The 23,171-nt window shown below is 27.1% G+C and overlaps 1 protein-coding gene and 1 non-coding gene across 2 annotated transcripts in view; both read left to right on the top strand.

The window, feature by feature from the left end:
* Nucleotides 1-11,605: 11,605 nt before the first annotated feature.
* On the top strand, nt 11,606-11,678 carry TRNAT-UGU (transfer RNA threonine (anticodon UGU)). Its single transcript has one exon. It is a non-coding gene; the product is annotated as a tRNA-Thr (tRNA).
* Nucleotides 11,679-20,635: 8,957 nt separating this feature from the next.
* The window catches only part of LOC110648200 (exocyst complex component SEC8), a 61,192-nt gene continuing 58,656 nt past the window's right edge, over nt 20,636-23,171 (top strand). The window contains exons 1-2 of the mRNA XM_058135801.1: nt 20,636-20,880; nt 22,090-22,198. Of these exons, the coding sequence (XP_057991784.1) occupies nt 22,157-22,198 (42 nt within the window). The 5' untranslated portion in view covers nt 20,636-20,880; nt 22,090-22,156. The remainder of the gene's footprint in view (nt 20,881-22,089; nt 22,199-23,171) is intronic.

Genomic DNA, 23,171 nt, shown 5'->3' with positions numbered 1-23,171 from the left:
GATTAAATCAAGAACAAATACACTAACCTCTTGATGCACTGCAGCGTATTTGTACCTTTGGGATACGTCTTTAAGACACCAGATGTTGTCCCTCTAGCTTGTCCACACCAAGTTCACCTATGGCAGTGCTTGAATAGCTTGTAAAGCTTTTTCTATGAATTAGAAAATCAAGTTTTGCCTTTTAAAAGATTAAAAATGTAAACAGGACACTAGAAACGATTTCTAGTATTTTTAATTCAAGAGATTGTTTGCTAATCTCTTGGAATTGATGAGAGATGAAGAAGAAGAGAGAATGGGAGCCTCAAGGGTGGCGGCACCAAGGGAGGCAGCAGCTGGTTATTATTTTTCTTTTCATAACAACACTTATATGGCTAGGTCACTACTTAAAACCCTTGCCACATGTCACCTTCTGATTGGCTCTAGGTTTAATTGACCCAATCACATTGTGTCAAGTGTCAAACCTATATTTAATGTTAATTTTAATCATCTTACATGATTAAAAAATATTTTTCAAGCTTATGTGTAATGCCATGTGTCACATGGTGACACATATCACCCTGTGAAATGATCAAAATACCCCTGTGTCTTAATTTTGAGTTATCAATCCAAAATAATTATTTCTCTTCTTCTAATCAATTTATATCAAATATAAATTAATTAATTAATCTTTGTTAATTAATTTCTCATTAATTAAATTCATATTTAAACACTTTAAATATAAATTTAACTTATATTATACATCCAATAATCTAGATTTGGTTTCAAGTCATGCTAGGGACTTTGCAATCTAATTGTAAACTAAACCTATTTAATTAATCAATTAAACTCTTTAATTAATTAATTAAATCATATTTAATTTGGTGATTACTTGTGTATGTGTGTGACTTACTAGGCTCATTACTAATTGGCAATGAGACATGATATCAACTCTTAATATCATCAGAACTCTTTCTTACTATAAATGATTTCTCTAAATCATTTTATGCACCTCATAGACCATGGTTAATACCTAGCATAGCATGCCATGGCCACCCAATCAGTAATAAGGTTTACCTTAAATGAACCTATAATCATATGTTACCATGCACTAGAATCTTTCTGTTACAAAATCCCAATTCAAGCTGGAGTCATGGTTTATGTCAAACCCCATTTGCTATGAATATTATGTTTTCTTTTAATTCCAGTTCTTGATTAAAAAGATTTTCTCATCAGAAACCCTTTTCTGATTAAATCTATCTGTCATAGCCAGGAACTTGAAACATCAAGAACAATTAAATGAACATAGGATTTTATCCCTATTTACTTAGAGGAACAGATTCCATCTTGATCAACACCTACCTTCATATATAACTAGTCGGAGCCAACACATGCCCGTATACCCATACACAGTACAAGTATGAAAGCATTATCGAACTCAAACCACCTATATACAAGATAACTGTGCTATCTCAGGTCTAAAGATTATATGCACTGATATGATTTATGACAATATATTGACAAGAGTAAACTCCATGTGCTTGTCATAAGTGTCACTAGTTCGACCTACTTATCATTTATAAGTGCCTATCATGTTTGTCGTATGGCATGAGACTCACCATTCCATCTCATTTATATCTCATATAAATAACTTAGGAACAAACATGAATACAATCTTTCTAGATAAGTCATGTCCTTATTGTGAAGTATCCTCGATTGTGAACCTATTTATGATACTTTGTACTAGAAATACTGTCACTCATATTCTTAACAATAAGAATAGAATTTCTAACAAAATATCAATGGACATTTTCTATTACAAATAAATATATTATGTAAACGGAAAAGTGAAAATGCCTTTTATTAATAAAAATATGTATAAAATACATACTAAATGATATGCTCTAGGGCATACTACTAACATCGCCTCCCACCATACCTACAAAGAGAACAAGTTAGTGAGATCACCTAAGTTAGGTGACTAAAGATTTAGATTATACCGATCCCGGGGTCGAGGTCAGAGAGCTGCAGTTCATAGTCCTCATGGGTGATCACTTGCATCAACCACCATTTCAATTCGGCCATAACCGCGTCCAGACATGAGTACTTCTGAGTAGCTGCCTGATCCTTCAACTCCTTCACCATGGCATCCTCATCTTTATTTAGGGCAATCTTCTTTGGAACTGAGAGAAAAAAATATTGCCAACTACGCGAGATGCCCTCAAAGCCTTTCGGATCCTTGCTCCTCAATATGAAGAACCGTTAGGCTTGAACTTTTTAGCTCGGCATAAACCTTTGAAAGCCACCAGAGTCCGCTAGGAGTTTGGATGCACCTGGGCTACACAGACATGATGGAACTTCAGAACGGCTCTATAGAATTTGTTTAGGGAAAACTGAAGCCCGACCTTTAATTATTCTTCATATACCATGATTAGGTCGGTTTCTTCAAAGAAATGATCGGCTCAGAGATCGCCATGACATCTGATAAGTTTGAAGGAGTTAGTTGGAAGGTTATACTCTTGGCTAATGGACTGGAGATCGGTCTCCTTGAGAACCGATGGCAACTCATCCACGGGTAAGTTCTCTTTCCCTGAAGATGATGCTTGTTTTGATTTAGTCGCCCAACCATGGGCTGGGACGGTGGTTGTAGAAGGTTCGGGTCGCTCATTGGCTTTGGCCACTTCACCTTTATCCGATGTCCATGAGATGTGAATAGAAGGAGGACTAGCAGCTCTCTGACCGTCGGTATCACTCATTTTTAAAGGTAAAAGATAAAATTGATCGAAAAAAGATTAAAGCTCTTACCGGAGTATAAATCAGCATCAGAAAACTCTAGGAAATAAGGGAGAGTGTCGAAGTCACTAAAAGGAAGTCTGAAAAAGACATAAGGGAGCAAATGGCTAACCCCCTCTCTATTTATACCCGCCCTAGCATTAAATACTCACGAAGCCCCAAGGGATGCATCAATTAGCGAGACTAGGCCGTTTCAATGACACATTGAAAGAAGATTCCAGAAACATAGTAAAAGGTGGGACAAATAAGATTGGTTAACGAAGATCATAAGATAGAACAGGGTTCCAAACCAACATATCGGCAGAATAGCGATTCGTCTAGGGATCAAATCGAGCACATTTATCAAAGATTGGAATAATAATCATGCAATAATAAAAACAAAATAAGCAAATCCAAATTTCAATAATAGATTTCATTTCATTTCCAAAAGGTTAGATTACATCATTTGGACGATCTCTCAAGATCGGCAATTACAAATGTTCTTGCACTGCATTCTACCTAACTTGGACTACTCCCGAACCCATAGCGTCTCACAATAGGCTTGTGTTAAAGCCTAGTCTTATGGCTGAATCAAAAGATGTGTTTAATCAGAAAGCCAACAATAAATACTGGACAGATATACAGCTCAGATGGGGTGACTATGACTCTCATGATATTGAGCGGTATCATTGTCGATGTCATCAACTAGAACCGAGCTACGATCAGGACCCCCGAGATGGTGAGGAACCAAATAAACTTCAAGAGGTGGTCACCGATATTAAGATTGAAATTAGCAATCCTCTTATCAGAGATCGGTCTGCAAGCCATATCGATGAGCCAATCCGAGATTGGCGCGATAGTCAGTTTCGACCTTGATCGGTCAATTAGTTCAGTTCCCTCACCGCCATCAGACGACGCCCTCATAAACCTCTGATCACCGAAATTGCTCATTTTCAGGAGATGAATAAAGAAAACATTCGAAAAAAGATTAAAGTGGTTGTCATGAGAAGAATTCTTGCCGGAAAAGCCAAGAACTGGGAAATAAAATGTTGAAAATTCACCAGAGAAAGAAAGTTGTGAGTATGTGAAGAAAAATTCATCAGCATATATATAGGGCCTTGGCATTTATTGCATGCAGAACTCGAAGAGGCTCATCAGCAATTGGAAAATTTATTGCTTTGACCAACACAGAGAAGGGATGAGAAGGAGGTCGGAGAACATAAAGAGATCGAGAAAGTGGAAAGGACCAGATGCAAAAGAAAATAGAGATTGGAATAACAATCTTAAGATCGATCAGTCACAGTGAGAAGATCGGAAAAGGGAAGGACGACCTATAGAGATCGGGGAACTCAGGGAGTTGAACAGCTTCTAATCATGACATTTAATTCACAAACACTAGCTCCCTCCACCGTAAGATCAGAGTCAGTTAAAGCATTGCAGGCATGATCCAATCTTCACCACACATCTCATTCGTAAGGACACACTCCTAGCTGTCAGATTCCAAATGGTTAAAGCAGCCCAGTATATCTTGATTTACACTGTTGATTATAATTATAAGGATGGATTGGAGGCCTTCGGATCAAAAATAAATGATAGATTCAACACTTTTTGTTCCCAGCCATTGGATCCATTTCATAAAACAAGACCTTTGACCGTTGGATTAAGGGGCAAAAGGACAGAAATTCCAAACGAAATCCCAACCCTCAATTTTGATTCTCTTTAATTCCAGGATGTCGAATTATGTCCTTTTGAATCTAGGCCTTCCGTCTCCTCCTCCTGGAATCCTAGCCCTCTATTTTGAGTACCCATCTCCTATAAATACTTGCATGCAATGCTATAGAGGTAGTGGTGATTATTGAGGAAAAACCCCAGAATTTTACTGTAGCTTTATTTTTAATCGAAAACTCTCAAGGTTCCTAGAGACTTTAGAAACAAGTTTTATGAAGGATCTTACCATGGAAACTATAGAGCTTGCAATCCATACTTTGGATAACCTTGCACAGTCTTGGGAATTCAATCATCGTTTCTTGATCTCACTTCAGTTGTTTACAACTCCTCAAAATCACCTTACTGTCTTAGTATTATTGGTGCCGGATACACGAAGACATCAGTACCAGCTTCCTCGTTGTTTTAGCCTTTTCCACAGGTGGCTGTTCGACTTATCATTCTCAAGTGTTCATGGCATAGTTTGTCGCAACAAATGTTTAGAATAGGATTACGTCAAAACTGGACTTATTTCACTTTTTGTGACGTCCACGAGTTTTACCTTTTATTTTTATGTTGTCTTTAATTTCTTTACGCTATTTTGTGTAAAAAAGAGAATAATTTAGGATACTGACATTCTGTAAGTACCACAAAGAGTACGGATGGGAGAAAATAATGTGGAGATTCTCGATCAGAGTAAAAATGATTAGGAATAGTACAGATGAATTGGTAGTTTAGTTATTCAGTCTAGCTCTAAAAAGAAATGAGATCAAGATTCGGGATCAAGTTCGGACGGGAACTCTCGAAATAAGATGTCTAGAAGGTTCAAAATGAGGAGTAGTAATAAGTTGAGGGAAGTTCAGTAAATAAATCATGAGATCGGAAATGAAAGTCTGGGATAATATGAAAAACGGGAGGTGATATAAGGAACGTTCTCATATCTAATAGAGTCAAACGAGATCGGTCTCACGACCGTGACCTTTTAAATTTCATTTTGACAAATTAAAAGAGATCGGGAGAGAGTCCTTACCCGAATCCTTTTAACAAAATTCTAATATACACATTTTAAGAGATCGGGAGAGAGTCTTTACTCGAATCCTCTTAGCAAAATTCTAATATATACATTTTAAGAGATCGGGAGAGAGTCCTTACCCAAGTCCTCTTAACAAAATTCTAATATATACATTTTAAGAGATCGGGAGAGAGTCCTTACCCAAATCCTCTTAACAAAATTCTAATACACATATCTTAAGAGATCAGAAGAGAGTCCTTACCCGAATCCTCTTAACAAAAATTCTAATATACACATTTTGAGAGGTCAGGAGAGAGTACTTACCCGAATCCTCTTAGCAAAATTCTAATATACACCTTTTAAGAGATCGGGGGAGAGTCCTTACCCGAATTCTCTCAGCCAAAATTCTAATAAAGATATTTTAAGAGATCGGGAGAAAGTTATTTTCTGAAATCTTTTCAATCAAAATTTTAATATTTAAATACCGAGATACCTAACATGTGAGCCGAGAACCTTTCTCATTCATTACGGATCTTTAGGGACTCAAATAACATCTCTTTAAAATTAGAATCCCAAAATGAACAATTAAATAAGATATGTAACAAATTAGACAAACAAAACACTAATTCACCTTGGGGACATCCCATGTACCCGTGTTCTTGGAAAACCCAAAATGGTGAGATATTGAACGCTCCTTCTGTCAATAAAAGGACCGACAACATGACTTTAAGACCCCTAAATTATTAATCATAAGTAATTAAGAGCCCATCATTAAATTTGCTGACCCTCGTTAAGAGACGAGGTGGGGTGCCCAACACCTTTCCCAACCGTAAACGAACTCCGAACCTAGAATCTCTATTTCGAAAGTGGTTATTGTTTTTAGTAATGGTTTCCTTTAATTTCCCTTAAAATTAAAGTGGTGACTCCTCACTTTTTCCACTTCGGTGAGAATCGTCCGGCTACCACAATGTCTTTGCGACAATTATAAACTAAATTTATTAATTCAATTAATTAATTAAATTATTTAATTAGTTAATTAAATTAATTATGCTTTGATCATATTACTCTTTTGTGTGTGACTTACTAGGTTTATTACTAATTGACAATGAGAATTATATTAACTCTTTAATATTATTAGAACTATTCTAAACTTAAATGAAATTTCCTTTTCACTTAAATTCTTATAAATCATGGTTGACATCGTGCATAATGTATCATGACTGCCCAATTAGTTATGAATTAATCCTTAATTCATGAACCTTGATCATATATACCATGCACTAAAATCTCTCCATTATAAAATCTAGATTCTAGCTAGAGTCTTGATTTATGTCAAACTCTTAATACTCAAAATCATATGTCCACATTTTAATTCTAATTCTTGATTAATAAAACTTTCCAATCACAAACTCTTTTCTGAGTAAGTCTTTCTGTCCTGGCCATGAACTTGAGTTATGAAGAACAATTTAAATGGGCATAGGATTTTATCCCTATTTACTTAAGATAATGGATCCCATCTTGGCTAACACTTATCTCCATATATAACTAGTCGGAGCCAACGCATGCCCATATACTCATACATAGTACAAGCATGAAAGCAGTATCAAACTCAAACCTCCTATATACAAGATAACTGTGTTATCTCAAGTCAAGGAATTATATATACTATTATGATCTGGATGATTATGTATTGACAAGAGTAAACTTCATGTGCAAATCATCTCTCATTATTAGTTTGGCCTACTTATCTCATAAGTGTCCATTTTGTTTATTATATGGCATGAGACTCACCATTTCATATCATTAGTATCTCATACTAATCATGGAAATAAACAAATATGACAGTCTATATAGATAAATCTCATCTTGTGAAATATCCAAAACTACAAACCATGACTTATAGTATTTGTACTATAATGTTTCATCACTCATGTTCTTAACACTTTAAGAATGAAATATCTGACAAGCTACTAAAGGATATTTTCAATTAAATTTAAAAGAAAAGAATATGTGCCATTAAAGGGGAATAAATATTTACAAGATACAATTTTATGATATGCTCTAGGGCATATTACTAACAATTCTGCAACCTCCTTAACTAGATTTGCATTATTTGCATTGGTGGTACTAGTAGCATTGTCCTTTTTGAGCTTCTTTTTGAACCTGCAATCACATTTAAAGTGCCCTCCCTTTCCACAATTATAGCAAGTTTTTTCTTTCTTTGATTTATTTAAGTTATTGGAGTCACTTGCTTCAAAACTCTTCCTCTTCTTTCCTTTATTGCCTTTTTGAGATTTATTATTTCCATCAATGTAATTTACTTTAGTACCAGACTCAAAAGCAAATTTCTTTTCACGAATACGTGATTCTTCTTCAATGCCCAAATGCTTCATGAGTTGGTCTAAGGTAAAACTTTCAAAAGTATGTAACAACTTTTTTTTGCAGTCATTCCAACTAAGAGAAAATTTAGAAATTATGGTACCAACTTGTAGTGGTTTAAAAACTTCTACTTTCAAATCTTTAAGTTTTGAAACTAAGATTTGAAGTTTATGCACTTGATCCAAAATTGAACTACTTTCATCCATAACAAAATCAAAAAATTTAGAAATTAGGAATTTCTTAGCATCTTATTTTCTTTATTATACTTAGTCTCCAATGCAGTCCAAATCTCTTTTGGAGATGTCATTGAAGCAAACAGGTCATACATAAGATTTGTCATAGAATTGAGAAGATGGCCTCTTCACAAAAATTCATCATCCTCATGTTTTTTTCTTGCTTGTTTGTTTGCTTTAGTATCATCAGATATTAGTACAAGGAGTGGCGCTAAGGAAGGATCCAATACATAACCAATATTCAAAGTAATACGTATGAATAACATCTTATCTCTCCATCAAATCTGTTTAGCTTCAGAAATTCTTGATTCATAATCTTGATTGCAGACTTTAAACTAGACTCCATTGCGAACATCACTTTAAAATTATTGGGATAAACACTCAATAAAAATAAATCAACTGTTGATTTTGAGGTGTGAGAACACTTTCTTTAAAGTGATGTTTGCCCCCTTATATTTAGCTGTAGAGTTATGACAAATCACTTTCAGGATACAACAAAATCAACCAAAACCTGTAGTTAGCAATTTCTAAAAGTTTTCTTGATATTTCTTGAAATAAAAAGAGTGCAGAAATAAGAAGGAGAAGAAAAGAAAAATTGTTTAATCTAGAGAACCTATATCATATATATATATATAGAAGACAGGAAGTATAGCTATTAGCATTGTTAACCAACACAACTAATTATAACTAGTATGATTGTTGTGAACTAACATAATTAATCACAATCAATATGACTATTGTGAACCAACACAACTAATCATAATCAATATAACTCTTAAAAGCTAATGGTAAAAACCGTTATTTCATAATTATTTTTCTTATATATGGATAAATGGAATAAAGTTCTATTAACTTGTATTACAATATACTTTTATCGAAGATAAATTAGAAAAAATACAAAAATATTAGAACAGTTAAATATTAATCAATCTTTTGTGTCAGTTATAAATAAAGATAATTCTGGTATAGAAGACTTAAGTGATCAGTTTAAAGAAGACTTAGAAATTAGTAAAATTTATCATGGTAGAAATAATTATCGTCAGACTATGAATTAGTATCTTAGACCTACCCCTCCTGATGTTCAGTATAAAGAAAGAAATCAAATTACACAAGCTAAGTATGATGGTGAATCAATTTATGAGTGGAATTTAGATGGTTTAAGTGAATGTCACATTTTAAATGGATAAATTTTAAAAACTATCCTTTAACTTATATAGTTATAACATTATAGTATTTTAACTTTAAATGTAACATAAAACCCCCTAAACTTTTAAATTTTGTATAGTAAAATCTCTCTAACTTTCAATTACTAATTTTTTAACTATAAACTGATGTGAATAGCTCCCGCATAGTGCTTAGTCAATATTTCTCTCTCCTCTTTTATGCAAAGTATAAAATTATTTTCTTTACGCATGAAAAATTATTATGTCTATAGAGAGAAGGATGATTCAAATTATACATAGCTTGAGAGTGAAAAGAGAAATACTGACTATGCTCCATGCTGGAACTGTTCAGATCAGCGTCTAACTGAAAAATTGATTATTGGATGTTAGAGGGGTTTTATTGTGTAAAATTTGAAAGTTGATGGGGTTTTATATTACATTTTTAAGTTAAGGGACTGTAATGTTATAACTAGATAAGTTCAGGGACAATTGTCGAAATTTATCACATTTTAAATACTTTAAAAGAAATTACTATGGCTAATACTGCTCATAAGGCTAAAAGTAATTTTGATGCTTAAATTGAACACATTTTGGTACTAGGATTTATAGGAATTCTTAAAGGATGGTGGGATAATTATCTTAGTTTAGAAGATTAATATAGAATTTTAAATTTTAGAAAAGTAGTAATTAAAACAAAAATTAATCAAATTACTCAAATTGAAGAAGAAGATGCTATTACTATTTTAATATTTGCAACTACTAAAACATTTATAAGAGAACCTAATAATTATCAATAAAGGTCTTTAGAGGTTTTAAGTAATTTAACTTGTCTAAAATTATAAGATTTTAAACGGTATAAAGATGTGTTTCTTACTAAAGTATTTAGTAAAATAGACTGTAATCATGTTTATTAAAAAGAAAGATTTATAGCTGAATTACCAAAACTGTTTGTAAAAAAAAATTAGACAAAGAATTGCGAATAGCTATAACTCAGAAATACCTTACGATATTTTAACGTATGGTGAACTAATTAATTTCATTAATAATGAAGGTTTAGTTTTATGTGCAAATTTAAAATTAAAAGCTAAAATGAAAAATTAATTAAAAGAATATAGAAAAGAATTAGAAGAATTTTGTTCTCAGTATGGTTATGAGAAAATTATTGCCTTTTTTAGTTACCATTAAAGAAAAAGAAAAATTTATAAGGAAAAATCTTGAAAATATTATAAGAAATCTTACAAGAAAAATGAGTTTGTTAAGCTAAGTTCTTCAGTGTCTACCGATTTCACTATAACGGCTTGCTCAAAATCATAATAATAAATTATTATTTAATCATTAAGCTCAAAAAATCAATTCAATGCAATATTTTTTTAGGAAACATTAAAATTAATGAAGAAAAATTCATTTAATAATAAAAAACAATCGATTTTTTTTTGTTGAATTACAATTTGAATATTATGAAAGACTCAACTCTTATTACAAATGAATTTACCAAAAGAAAAAGTCTTTTCTATCTAGAAACTACTGCATTTCCTGGTGTTTTTCCTGTTGTTTGAAGACAAGTTAGGAATATAGAAAGATATTCTTTTATAGTGAAAGAAGTTAGAAAGAGGTTATTAATAATAGATTACCGAGAGAAATAGGTAAAAGAAATTTTCATCCAAGATTTAAAAGTTAGTCCATTCTTAGTCTGTGTAAAGTCCATCTTGTTGTGATAGGAATGAACAAGAACAAATAAGTTTTACGCAATGTAATAAAGATATCAATTGTGTTGCAAAGACTCTGCCTATTTTTTTTATTTCAAAAAGCTCTGGAACAAATATATACGAAATAGAGATATTCCAACCGCCCATGTAAAGAACTATTACAATTAAGAATTAAATGATGACTTTGGTTTATTATAGACATTGGCATCTTGTTTGAGCTCGATGGAAACAAAATGCATTTCCTAAGGATTCTCTCAAATAGAAATAGAGAACAAAGTAACTTGAAAGATTATATAAGCAAATGCATAGAGATTTGTTTATTACTCAAAGGACGTATTAGTAAAAATTTGACTCTATTTGTTTTGTCTTCCCCCTTCGTAGTCTAATCGAAACCTTTTTTTAAAGGAAATGTTGCAACAAAATATATCATTTTATTTTGCAATTAACATGAGACCTGTTACTAAATTCCCAAATTATAAACTAAATTTTAATAACCTACGATCCAAAGAGGAATTCTCCCAGTAGTATCAGCCATTTATCCCACTTCCTTCCACATTTAATTAAGTGGTTATGCTAGAGACGTAAACAGTCATAGATAATTATGAGAAGATATACTTTCGATAGGATAAGAAGGCTCTTGGAGTGGTCAGTCTGGCTCTGACCTGCTTAGCTTAGAGGTTAGAGCATCGCATTTGTAATGCGATGGTCATTGGTTCGACTCCAATAGCTGGCTTTTCTCTATTTGTTTAATTTTTTTTATATAATTGATAATTTTTTTTTAAATCAAAGAATATTGAAAAGGCCCCTTTCCCTTCTTTCTGAGGGTGAACGATTACTATAGGGTAGAAACTTCCAATATCGTCCTAAAAAAAATATCTAGCATAGCTGTTCATAAATATGATCCAAAAATTATGTATCAAGAATGAAAAAAAAAATGTGGATATAGTCGAATGGTAAAATAACACTTGGGCTAAGGGTCAAATTGGTCTAGAAACGAATTCATTACCGTATGGCTAACCGGTGATTACTTGCGATTCTGGCTTCATGTAGGCGAGTTGCAGCCTACAAATTTAACTGAGGACGAGTTTTTGGAGTTAGCTCACCCTCGTGGGATCACGACCCAAGTTCTTCTAAGAAAAGGTCTTCTAGAAGAATAGAAAAACCTCCTGTTTGTTTTAAATATGAAAAAGTAAGTCATTACAAAAGTCAATATAAAATAAAAGAAAAATTAATAATTTAGATGTGTCAGATAAGTTAAAAAAACAAATGATGAATTTATTACTTTTTGATACTGATTCAAAAAGGAATGAAGAGATTAGTGATTTTGAAGATAATGATTTAAATATTTTAGGTGATTCTTATAGTTTTACTAGTTTTGAAGAATTAGATACTTATGAAAGTCCCAATATTTGCACCGGTCCTTGTTGTAATAAAGCAATTAATATAATTTCTAGTAAACAAGAGTTTTTATTATATATTATAGATAAAATAGATGATCCAGAAATTAAGAAAGAATATTTTTTAAAATTAAAAAATTTTATAATTAAAGCAAAAGTAGTTAATAATTTAGAACCTTATAAGTTAACAGATATTTCAAAGATTTGAAATTAAAAAGAATATTTTTCCTAATATAAATGATTTGCAAGAAGAAATTAAAACATTAAACAAGAGATAAGAGAATTAAAATAACAAAACTTTAAATTTAAAAGAAAACTAGTAAAATTAGAATTAATTAATTCTAAGCTACAAGAAATAATTAAAACTAATGAGGAAAAAGTAGAACATAGTAAAAGTCATTACAATGTAGATGAATTTATTAATCATTTATCAATAATTAATTATCATAAAAGGATTGTTTATGTTACTATTTCTATTGGTAATTTTAGTTTTTCTTCAACTGCATTAGTAGATTTTGGTGCATATCAAAATTATATCTAAGAAGGTTTAATTCCATGTTTTTTTATTAAAAAATCAAAGAAAAATTACATGGTGCTGATGGTAATAGATTACAAATTAGATATAAATTAAGTAAAGCTATAATTTGTAATCAAGGTATTTGTTTTAATTTACTTTTTTATATTAGTCAAAGTGTTATTTTAGAGATAAATTTCAACAACTGTCCCTAAACTTATATAGTTATAACACTACAGTCCTTTAACTTTAAAATGTAATACAAACCCCCTAAACTTTTAAATTTTACACAGTAAAATCCCTCTGACTTTCAATTACTGATTTTTCAGTTAGAAACTGATGTGAATAGCTCCCACATGGCGTTTAATCAATATTTTTCTCTCCTCTCTTATGCAAAGTATAAAATTATTCTCTTTACGCATGAAAAATTATTCTATCTATAAAGAGAAAAATGATTCAATTTATACATGACTTGAGAGATAAAAGAGAAATACTGACTAAACTTCATGATCGAACTGTCCAGGTCAGTGTCTAACTGAAAAACTGATAATTGGAGGTTAGAGGGATTTTACTGTGCAAAATTTAAAAGTTAATGGGGTTTTATGTTACATTTTTAAGTTGAAGGACTGTAATGTTACAACTAGATAAGTTCAGGGACAGTTGTCAAAATTTATCTGTTATTTTAGGAAACCCTTTTTTTAAACATAATATATCCTTTTAATGTAGATAAAAATAGTATTAATACAACTATTCTAAGAAAAGAAATTTATTTTAAATTTATTTTACCTGTTCAAGAAAAAGATTTAAATATATTAAAAAAAATTTCAATATCCTCAGTCAATATAATTAATAAAAAGGAAAGCATATTAAATATTTAAATGATGAAATAAAATCTTTAAAAATCCCAAAAGAATTAAACAAAGATTTTATTATTCAAAAATTAAAAATTTAGAATCTTTATTTCAAAAGATGTTTGTATGCCTGTTCTTAATGCTTTTGGAATAAGAAAAAACATATAATATATTTACCTTATGAAAAAGATTTTAATAAAAGATTAATTCTAACTAGAAGTCATGCAATTCATATGAATGAAGAATTAGAAATGTATTATAGAAAAAAAAATTAAAGATTTATTAGAAAAATAATTAATCAGAGAATCAAAGAGTCCTTAGAGTTATTTAGCCTTTTATGTTTAAAATACAGTAGAAATAGAAAGAGGTGCTCATAGATTAGTAATCTATATCTATATATATATATAAAGCAAAAATATATTTACAAGAAAATGACACGTGGCACTTTTTTTTAAAAATTTATCACGTGTCACCTTCTATAAATATTTTTCCTTATACTAATTATTATTTAGTTTTTTTTATTTCTCTTTTAATTATTATTATTATTTATAATACTATCTTAACATTTATGACTTAAATTATTATTTTCTTTAAAATTTAATTTTTAAAAATTAAAACATTTTATAATTAAATACAATATTTAAAAATTATTTATATTATTTTATAAATACTAATTATTATTTATTTATTTTATTTCTCTTTTAATTATTATTATTTACAATAATACTTTAACATTTATGATTTAAATTATTATTTTCTTTAAATTTTGATTTTTAAAAAATTAAGAACTTTCATAACTAAATGTAATATTTAAAAATTATTTATATTATTTTCTTATAAATTTATTCATGCAAAAATATTATTTACCACATGCTACTCTTAAAATAATAATAATAATAATAATAATAATAATAATAATAATAATAATAATAATAATAATAATAATAGTTTAAAAAAATAATTTAAAAGATAATAATAATAATAATAATAATAATAATAATAATAATAATAATAAAGGTCATTGATGGTCATTAGTTTAAAAAAATATTAACTATTAATTTATGATCTTATAATCAATCATAAATATTCTCCTTAATACTAATTATTATTTATTTTTTTATTTCCCCTTTAATTATCATTGTTATTTACAATACTATCTTAACATTTATGATTTAAATTATTATTTTCTTTAAAATTTAATTTTTATAAATTTAAGACATTTTGTAATTAAATATAATATTTAAAAATTATTAATGTTATTTTATAATAATTATTATTATTTAATTTTTATTTCTCTTTAAATTATTATTATTATTTATAATACTGCCTTAACATTTATAATTTAAATTATTATTTTCTTTAAATTTTAATTTTTAAAAAATTAAAACCTTTTATGATTAAATGTAATATTTTAAAATTATTTATATTAATTTTTTTATAAATTTATTTATGTAAAAACATTATTTACCACATAATAATAATAATAATAATAATAATAATAATAATAATAATAATAATAATAATAATAATAATAATAGGTTTTTGGCAGCAATTAGTTTAAAGAAAATTGACCATTAATTTATGATCTCATAATTAACTATCATATAATTTAATTAATCTTAAATTAATTCATATCTTTAATAAATACTTTTATTACATTGTTATATATTCTATTATTTTTATTATGAAATATTTATTAAAAAATTTAAGAGATAAAAAGTGTATTTTACATAAAAAATTATAAAAATAAAATATCGATATTTGACTTGTTTATAATTAATATGTATTATTTTTATGTTAATAATTTAATATTCTTCTATTTTACTTTCGTAAAATTAATTAATGTTTATTATTATTATTATTATTATTATTATTATTATTATTATTATTATTATTATAGCCAACTTATGACTATTTAATTGAAATGACCAAGTAAATAAGAAATATTTTACTGTTATAAAAATTGAATTTGAATGTTTATTACCGTTTTTCAATCAAATAATATCTAATTATAAATTAATTTTTTATGTAAATGATTTTCATTTGTTTATTTATATATAGTATGTTATATAAGATATTTAATATATATCAAATACTCTCTTCTCACAAAGTATTTTTATTTCACCTAAATGCTTTTCAATTTTTTTTATTTATGCTTTTTTTATTATTTTTTAAAAAAGTTATCGGTTATCATTTTCAAAATTTATTTATTTAAATATATTTAATTATTAATTTTTTATAAATTTTTTATTTAATATTTTTTAAATTTTTTATATTTTATTTTATTATCATTACAAATCAAATACAATAATAACTAATATTTCGATTATCCATACTTTATTATCATTAATTTTTAAGAGAATTATTTTTAAATTTTAATTAAATATTTATATTTTTATGTATAAATTATCTTTCAACTATATTTTTATATAAAAATAGAATTTTAAAAATAAATTACAAATATGATTATATTGAAAATTTAGCTATAAATAAATATAATTAAAAATAATTAAAGTTATAGTATTAAAATTATGAAATCTATTTTTTGAAAAATAATATGTATTTTTAATATTTATTATATAAATAAAAAATTAAAATATTTTAAAATTTTAATTTTTTGAAATATATTTATTTTATATTATAAATTTAACTAAAGTGATAACTATTTTTGTTAAATAATTATTTTATAAAAAAATATATCAGATTAATAAAAAAAATTTACACTTATATATAGTATTTTTAAAAAATATGTAATATAATGATATTTTTAATTAATAATAATGTTCTATATTTTCATTATTATTAAAATAAAATAATTTAATTTATTATTACTAATTTAATTTTTTATTATATTAATAAAAATTATTATATTTATATATTTTTAAAATAATATTATTTTCTCATTAGTTTAATGTATTTTTTGTAATTTATAAAAAGTAAATATTGATTTATATAAGTTATGAGATAAAATATAAAATTTAAATTATTTTTTGAATAAAGTATTTTTATTACATTTTAAAATAAATAATAATGAAACTACTATTAATATATGTATAAAAAAATCAATAGGTATTTTAATTAATTATATTATAAATTAATTAAAAAGTTATTATTATAACAAGTAAAAATATATTTAAATTAAATTAAATTAAATAAATAGAAATTTTAATTTAAAATTAATTTAATAATAATTTATCTTATTTAAAATATAATTAAAAATTAAATTAAAAAATAAAAATTATAATTTACCCATGCATAGCATGAGCAATATACTAGTTAATTATAAGCTTTTAAATAAAGTTTTATAATGGATTAGGTTTCCAATACTTAATAAGAGATATTTGTTAAAAAGATTGCATATTGCCTAAGTCTTTAGAAAATTTGATATGAAAAGTGAATTCTGGTAAATTCAAATAGCTGAAATAGATAAATACAAAACTGGTTTTAATATTTTTTTTTATTATAAATGGAATGTTATACCCTATGATTTAAAAAATGCTCAAAGTGAAATTCAGAATGTTTATGAATGATGTTTTAAGGGATTATGAACATTTTACAATATTTTATATAGATGATGTGTTAATTTTTTAAAATCATTAAATGAACATTTTATGCATTTGCAAAAATTTTATAATATTATTAAACAAAATGGATTAGTAGTTTTTGTTTCTAAGATGAAATTATTTTAAACAAAAATTAAATTCTTGGGACATAAAATTGTTGAAATTAAAATTTCACCAATTTCCAGAGTTTAGAATTTACATTTAAATTTCCCAATGATTTAAAAGATAAAAATCAATTATAAAAATTTCTGTGATGTCTTAATTATGTTTCCAATTTCTTTACATATATTAAAATTCTATGCAAATCTTTTTATGATAGACTTAGAAAAAAATCATGCTCCTTGGACTGAACAATATACAAAAATTGTTTGTCTTGTTAAATAAAAGATTCTTCATCTTTCCTATTTGGCCATACTCATCTCGATGGATCCTTAATTATTGAAACTAATGCTTCTGATTTAGGTTATGAGTGTATCCTTAAACAATATCCTCCTAATAAGAAAAAAAAAATCATTAGTAATATTTCATTCTGGTGTTTGAAATGCAATTCAAAAGAATTACGTTACTATTAAAAAAGAACTTTTACCGATAGTTTTATTTATTATAAAATTTCAAGATGATTTAATTGATAAAAAATTTCTATTAAGAATTTATTATTCTGTAACAAAAGATGTTTTACAAGAAGATGTTAAAAATCTTATTTTTAAACAGATTTTTTTATTAGATGGGAAGCTCTTTTAAAAATTTTTAATAAAAAAAGTAAGCCACGGTGTTTGAATTTTTATTTTTTTATAGAATTTTGTTTTGAATTGTAATAGAAAAGTTAATTTAGTAAAATTTAAGTAAGAGTATGATTAAGAATTTTGAATTTATAAAATCTTTAAAATTAATTAAAATAATAAAAACTAATATAATAGTAAATAATATAAAAAATTGGAGATATTTTTGGCTATTCAAAAGTTCATATTTATGTATATTATAAATTAAAAAAATAATAATTTTATTTAAAAATATAAAATGATTGCAATTCCATAAAGTGAAATTGTTTTACCAGATAAAACCTAATTGAGTTTAAAATTTCATTTTAATTTATCTTTTTATTGTTTATATTTTATATTTTTAAAATCATACTAAAATTTTGTGAATATTAAAATTTTTAATTAATTATGTTAAATATAAATTAAATTTTATTAAAATTTTAAATATTAGTATCATTAGCTCGTTACTGAATTATAAAGTAATACAAATGGAAATAGGCATTCTTATGATCAATTCTACTTTCATTACCTTAGTTTTGGGGCAAATGTGTTTTTTAAATCCAATGCCAATAATTATTAAAATAAAATTATTAAGTCAAATATTATCTAATACTAATAATTAAATTTATAATTAAAAAATAAGTTAAAATAAACTCAATTATGCCTTATCTGATAAAAATTTATCATATTTTGTATTGAGTTTTTTTTTCTGTTCTTTTCAATAAAAATTTGAACTCGTTAATAGGTTTTTCAAAAATTAAATAAAAATAATAAAAGAAATTTATATTTAGACCTCATTTATCATAAAATGCAGCATCCATTAAATAATATATATATATATATTAATTAAATAAACTATATATAAAATATATATTTTATTTAATAGATATTATAATTCACGTGGGATATATTTTTCAATTATATATTTTCTTAAGAATTACCTTATAAAAAAGTATGAATTTATTTTTATATTTTAATGTAAATACATAAATTTGTTTTGCCCAATTTAAAAGATAATTACGTTTTTTAATATCAAATATATTTTATTTTAAATAAAAAATTTAATCAATAAAAAGTAAACATTTACGTTAAATTACAATCATATTCATAATCTTAATTTTGTGTAATTTTCAGTGAAATAAAATTTCAATTATTATATTTTAATTTGGCTTTAAGTGTCTGTTTGGGAGAAGATTTTTTTAAAATAATGAGAATAGAAAATTTGTTAAAGTATAATTTTCAAAGATTTTTAAAAATCTTCAAAAAAACCTTCATTTTTAATCCATTAAATTGGTAAATTAATGAAGTTTTGTCTTTAGAAAAACAATGAGAACTCTTAGACTTGGTATATATATTTCTATTAAAAAAACAAAAAACCTTATTTTTCCTCCAAATAGTACAAAATTATAAAAATTTAAAACATTAAAAAACTTTATTTTAAAAATTTTAACTTACAAAACTTTTTGTTTTTCCTCTCCAAACGAAGTACTTTTCAAAATTATTTTTACTCATTCTACAAATTGAGACAAATCTTGCTATTCAATTGGCAATAAAAAGCAAAAATCAACAATCCTTGCTTTGTTTCTTTCTGCGACTTCTTCTTCTAATTCAAAATCATATCAACCCCAAATTTAGACCAAAAATCCATCTCTGCTTAAAGTCACCGGCATCACTCTCACTGTTCACTGGTGCTGCAATACTTTTCTAACTTATGGGCAATAGCACACGATAGTTGAAGTCACCACGACATCATCGTTCATTGTTGCCGTTCTTTAGCGTCGTCGTTCACCGCTTGGAAGCCATTGCCTTTAGGGGTAAGCACAATTTGATTTGAATTAAATAAATTAAATTGAACCACTTTAATTTAGTAATTTAATTTAATTTTATATTTTAAAAATTTTAATTATTTCGATTTAGTTTAATTTTAAAGAAAAAAAATTAATTGAACTAAACTGAACGAAATTATTTTATTAAATTTTAAATTAATTTATTTTTATAAAAAATTTATAAATTATATGTAATTATATATATATAAATTATATAATTTTATTAATTAATGATTATTAAGTTTAAATAAAGATCAAAATCAAACTAAATAATTTGAAAATTAAATTTAAATTAAAAAAATCTATTAAAATTTAAAAATTAATCGATTCAAATCGAATAAAATTAAAATAAAATGATTTGATCTGATTTAAACTGAATATTTAACCTTAATTGCCTTCGCGTCTTAGATAGTACACAAGGGAGTTAGAGTCCAAAATAGCTGCCCAATAGTTTTCTCAATTAGAATCCCTTGTAAATTGAGGTAAAATCTCTGTATTAAACTGATTATTTTGTTTGCACTTCTTTGTGCAAATGTGGATTTTGGTGGTGAATTTTGATTTTGTAGAAGAGGCCTATGGCGAAGAAGATGCTAAAAAAGGAAGTAAAAAACAAGTGTATTTTTTTTTTTATTTTAAGAAATTTTAATTCTTCAAATATAATTTTCGATTATTCAGAATATATTAAATAATATTTTATTCATAAAAATAAAAGATAAATTGTTGGACCGGCTAAATTGAACCCAAAATTGAAAAGAACAAGTAAAACTTTTTTTTTTTTGACCCAATTGCACTTCGCGGACAAGTTCACCATGTTATTTTCAGATCCTCCATGTATAAAAGGAAAAAAAGCTCCCTGTGTCACCCAGAATCTATCTCCTCCTCAAGAGTGAATTGTTTCTATTAAGATAGGAGTGAAAAATTTGAAACAAAAAAAAAGAAATCTAATTCATTACTGCAAATCTGTATCGAATCAAGACTCAACAATCCAACAAATCAAGGCTTGTTCGAAATTTCAAATAAAATCTGGTAAAGTTTTATATAATTTGCCTTCAAAGTTATGTGATTTTTACCTTTTATTTTAATTATTGCGTTTCTCATTCTATCTCCATGTTGTTCTTTAAATTTTGGATCTATAAATTTGATTGTTTTGGATCCGCAAATGCACTGCTTTTGGGAACGGGATATTCGAGTTGCAGTTGCTGGCAGTCTTGTGTACATTAGGTTGATATTAGGTTGATTGCATATATGGGTTTAGCTGAATAGTCTATTGATTACGTGGGAAATGATTTTAATTCCCAGCCCCCTTTTCCCTTGCCAGTCCCTTGTTCACTTAGATTTGGTTTGTGAAAGATCAATTTTGTGAGATTGGGGTATGGATATCGTTAGAGAAATGTTTCTCATTCCTCATTCTCTCAAGTTGCTGCTGCCATCGATTCCACCCCTCTTCCCCGGTCTTTCCCCGAATTATATCTCACATGCTCCTTTTTCTGGTTGGGATTTTGAAGATGCCAATTTAACGTTTTGCTTCAATTTTGTGTTTATCAATTTTTTGTTAATTGATTTTGCGATGGGATTTTCATTTTATTAAATTTGAGATGATAGTGATAAATTGAAAGGGAAAAACAGTGTGGGAGGGGATAAAAAATTTTATGGTAGACTTAGTTTACCATATCATTTATAGACCAACCCAATGGAATCTTTCCATGCTAGTATAATCATGAATAAATATATGATTTATTTTTAATTAATTTTGAATTATGGGCAATATGAAATATGAAATGATATAATCATAAATAAATATGTGATTTATCATTAATTATCCTTGAATTGTGATGATTTAAAATGTTTTTATTAGTTAGTCTATGGATGTAGCGATAAACTAAGTCTGCAAGAATTTGTCGAGGGAGAGAGAGAGAGAGAGAGAGAGAGAGAGAGAGAGAGAGAGAGAGAGAGAGAGAGGAGGGATTAATTAAGTAGGATTTCTTTGGACATTTTACTTATCACTAATGGAAATTTCTGTTCAATTTAGACAGATTTGATTCAACTGTTGACAAAATTAAACCTAAGGGATCAAATTGTTATGTTTTCAAATGGCAAGTCCTAATCTGTGATTTTTGCTAAACCTTAGGGGTCATCATATAATTATCCATTTATTTATGATATTTCTAATCCATTTTTCCTTTCTATATTTTTTTTTTAATAATATTAAGTCACTTGCTCGTCTCTCTTTTTCAGTTGAAATTGATAAAACAAAAAGATTTGCTAGGAGTGTTGGTCTCATTGTTGAAATAAAAGGCACAAGATGGGATTTTTTGATGGCTTGCCTGTTCCTCCTGATAAAGAGGTAGGCCAAATTGTTTGACTTTTTGACAGAGTTTAATTTTTTTCTTTTTTAAATGTATGTTGGTTATGTTCTGGGTTTGTGGGATTTTGTTTGCAACATTAGATTCTGACTTTTGGAATTAAAATTTTTTTTAGAGTACTTGGATGGTATTGTGTTTCAGCTTAGAACTTAAGTAGAATCATATTGCAAGAATCAATAACAAGAGAACAAGACATAAATGCATGTGTTGCTATGTCAAACTTCTTTTCTTGGAGTTTTTGATGGTGACATCCCTTTCCAAAACAAAATAAGGAAAGTGGTGTCCCCATGTAACTTGAACTTTATGATTTAAGAGTCTCCTCAATAAAGGCTATTAAGAAAAATTTACAAAAGCAAGATGGTTTAAGCGAAAATTCTCAGCTTTCCATAGGTAAAGAGAATGTATTCTCTAATGTGTTTATGAGGCTTACTTTTGTGATCTTTTTCTTGGAATTTGAAATGATAACATGTTAAGTTCCTGAACTTAGGATCAGGTCACAGGTCTATTAATGAAGAAATCTTCAAAGGCCAAAACCTTGGCCTTGCCCTTGTTCCTGTTTCTGCCTATGATATAAAATTAGGACTCGTTAGAGGGAGTTCTCATCTAAAGACTTGTTCAGAAAGGGAGAGTCTCAATCTCGTGAATTAATAGAAATCTTGCTTAAGTTTTATTATATTAAAATTATGTCGCTTATATAGGAGACACTTACAGCAAGGAGATTTATAATGGAAATAGAAGTTCCTACTAATAAGGAATCCTACTGATGAAAGGAAACTAATAATATTACAGTATTAAATAGGAAAAATTGCTGCATTACTAGTGATCTTCATGAGCCACATGCCTCTTGTAATTTTGGCCCACAAATGCGTCTATAACATAACAGTTATTATAGAAGACTAATTTGGATTGCCAGTAGTAAAAAAAGGGCAGTGCCCAAGTTACTATCCCATTGTA

This window comes from Hevea brasiliensis, chromosome 2 (genome assembly GCF_030052815.1).
Source record: "Hevea brasiliensis isolate MT/VB/25A 57/8 chromosome 2, ASM3005281v1, whole genome shotgun sequence".
Lineage (NCBI taxonomy): Eukaryota > Viridiplantae > Streptophyta > Magnoliopsida > Malpighiales > Euphorbiaceae > Hevea > Hevea brasiliensis.
The sequence above is the reverse complement of the archived record's forward strand: the minus strand, read 5'-3'. Positions and strand labels throughout refer to the sequence as shown.